This window comes from Leiobunum rupestre, chromosome 8 (genome assembly GCF_980474605.1).
Source record: "Leiobunum rupestre chromosome 8, qqLeiRupe1.1.hap1, whole genome shotgun sequence".
In the NCBI taxonomy this organism is placed as follows: domain Eukaryota; kingdom Metazoa; phylum Arthropoda; class Arachnida; order Opiliones; family Sclerosomatidae; genus Leiobunum; species Leiobunum rupestre.
In genome coordinates this window covers 55305263-55307647 of record NC_143391.1, presented here as the reverse complement: position 1 = coordinate 55307647, position 2385 = coordinate 55305263, and the positions used below count along the sequence as shown (strand labels likewise).

The 2385-nt window shown below is 37.3% G+C and overlaps 1 protein-coding gene across 1 annotated transcript; it reads left to right on the top strand.

Moving 5' to 3' along the window:
• Positions 1-304: 304 nt before the first annotated feature.
• On the top strand, positions 305-2067 carry LOC149933743 (uncharacterized). Its single transcript, XM_090156419.1, has 2 exons — positions 305-602; positions 1555-2067. The coding sequence occupies exons 1-2, from the start codon at positions 305-307 to the stop codon at positions 2043-2045; spliced, it is 789 nt and encodes a 262-aa protein (XP_090012545.1). The 3' UTR covers positions 2046-2067.
• Positions 2068-2385: the final 318 nt, after the last annotated feature.

Genomic DNA, 2385 nt, shown 5'->3' with positions numbered 1-2385 from the left:
TTGGGGAAATCTTACCGGTAAATGCAAAAAGTACAGCCAACTTTTTGTTTCCTTTTAGCGAAATAGGTGGTGGGTGACGTAGAAAAAAACAGTGAAAGCACGGATTATGGAAAGGCCTATTCATTTTACGTATCTGTTCAAACGGATCAAAATAAACAAAAATATTCAAATTAAATTCCCTTTTTCGAGTCGACGAATATTGCGCCTTGAAAGCATTTTTAATCACGTCTTCTAATAACTTATATATCCTCAAAGCTAGAAAATTGAAATTCTTGGCGGCTTTTCCAGATCAAATTTGTTAAAAATGGTGAATTTGAATGGCAAAGTAGCGCTCATAACAGGAGCCAGTTCGGGTATCGGTGCCTCAACTGCGATTCACTTCGCGTCTCTGGGTTGCGCGGTTGCCATAAACGGAAGGAATTTGGAAAAACTGAAAACCACCTCGGACCAATGTATTGAGAGAGGACTTTCGGAGCGACAGGTGTTAGTTGTCGTTGGAGACATCAGCAAAGACAACGAAGCCGTCGCCGTTGTGGAAAAAACTATCGCCCATTTTGGAAAACTGGATATTCTCGTAAATAACGCTGGAATTTGCATTCCAGGTAAGATTATAATTTGTTTAGAAATCTGTTTTAAAAACAAACGAGACTGTAGGCCATTGAATATCTCATTCCCTGTTAATAACAACTTTGCAATAATAATAATCAAATTCATAAGAAGACCCGAAACTCCTGTTTGCTAATATTGTTGCGTTAAGTTATTTCGAAAAGTTTTGAAAACTGTGAAGCTTGGCCAGATAGATCAAAGCGGTACATTTAGAATTTTATTTAATTGAAGTGGCGCTCGTGAGCACCCGCTGGAATTTTTCTAGGAAGGGGGCATCACCATACTTTATCTAAGATATAAAAATAGGCAGTGTTGCGAGTCCTACTGAAGAAACTATGTATAGTCTTGGAAAGAGGCTAGCTAAGCTAATAATTTACTGAAAGTATCAGTTATAAACAGGCTTGGCATAGAACCCGCCATATCGGTTATAGCCTCCTGGATAAAACCAGTTATAGCCACTGGAAAAAATCCAGTTTTTTTAGCTTTTTAAAAAAAAATTACAATACGAATATTTTAGTAAAATAATAGTTTTTATTTAAAAATTTAGTTTATTTTTGTTTCATATTTAGAAACCGGTTTACTTTTACCAGTTTTTCGGCCTATTCGTAACCAAGTCGGTTACGTAATTTAGTCCAAACTAGTCCATATGTTGAAAATATTCTTTCTTGGCCAGCTGCCTCGCTTCTGTCGGCGCGTCATAAACAAAAACTAGGGGGAATTTCCTGAGGAAATAAAAAAAATTCAGTTATTTTATATAGTTATTTCGCTTTATTTGTTTAGTTTCTTATTTACGACAATAACTGCAGACAATTTCTACTCACATAAGTACAAGGTACTGTTTAAATTTTAGCCGGTTATATCCAATTAAAACCACTTATCTGGATTTTAAAAAGAAATACGTTTTTTTTTCAAACCCTGGTTATAAATATCTGAAAATCGTTATTCCAGGTACGTTAGAGACAGCCACGTTAGAAAGCTTCGACGAAACCATGAAGACCAATTTGAGAGGACACTTCCACATGACCAAACTTTGCGCTCCTCATTTGAAAAACAACGAAGGGAACATCGTTAACGTATCAGGCGTGACGAGTCAACAAGTAATGTACCAACTGCACGCCGCTGCCATGTCCAAGGCGGGCCTCGATATCCTGACCAGGACATCAGCCCGGGAACTGGCCAAGGACAAGGTACGAGTCAATGCCGTCCTTCCAGGTGCCGTCGTCACCGATGTCTTCGAGAACATGGGAATGAAGAAGGAACAAGCTGATGCTTTGTGGGAAAATAGGAAGAAATTTCACGCCTTGAATAGGAATGCCCAGCCGGAAGAAGTGGCCAAGCCCATCGCTTTCTTGGCGTCCGACGATGCTTCGTTCATTACTGGGAGCTTGCTTCTTGTGGACGGTGGATTTACCCTGATGGGAGCCGATGTTAATTTCTAAGAACGAATTTTTCCCATCAAAATTCCTGATTTATTTCGTGAAAAATTCCCTTTTAAAATTATCGTAAAACTGACTTACAAGTTACTGTTTAATTTTTGAATTCCAAACCTGGCTTGTCCGCTTTTAATTTATAAATATTTTCCGTTGCGCATTTGTGGCGCCATCATTTCTCCGTTATCGCTAACTTTTAAAATGCCTTTTAAATATTATTATTCGTAATAAATCGAAAAATATTTAAAATTGTGACAAACTGTTTAATTAATAATAAGCCGGCTCTAATTCGTAAAACTTGGTAAAATAATTAATATTTTAATTAAGTACTAGTTTACGAAGCACTTTT

Bases quoted from the DNA above. Each gene is read 5' to 3' on its own strand.
- LOC149933743 (XM_090156419.1), top strand. From the start codon at position 305: ATGGTGAATTTGAATGGCAAAGTAGCGCTCATAACAGGAGCCAGTTCG. The intron at 603-1,554 runs GTAAGATTATAA...TCGTTATTCCAG, and splicing joins CGCTGGAATTTGCATTCCAG to GTACGTTAGAGACAGCCACG.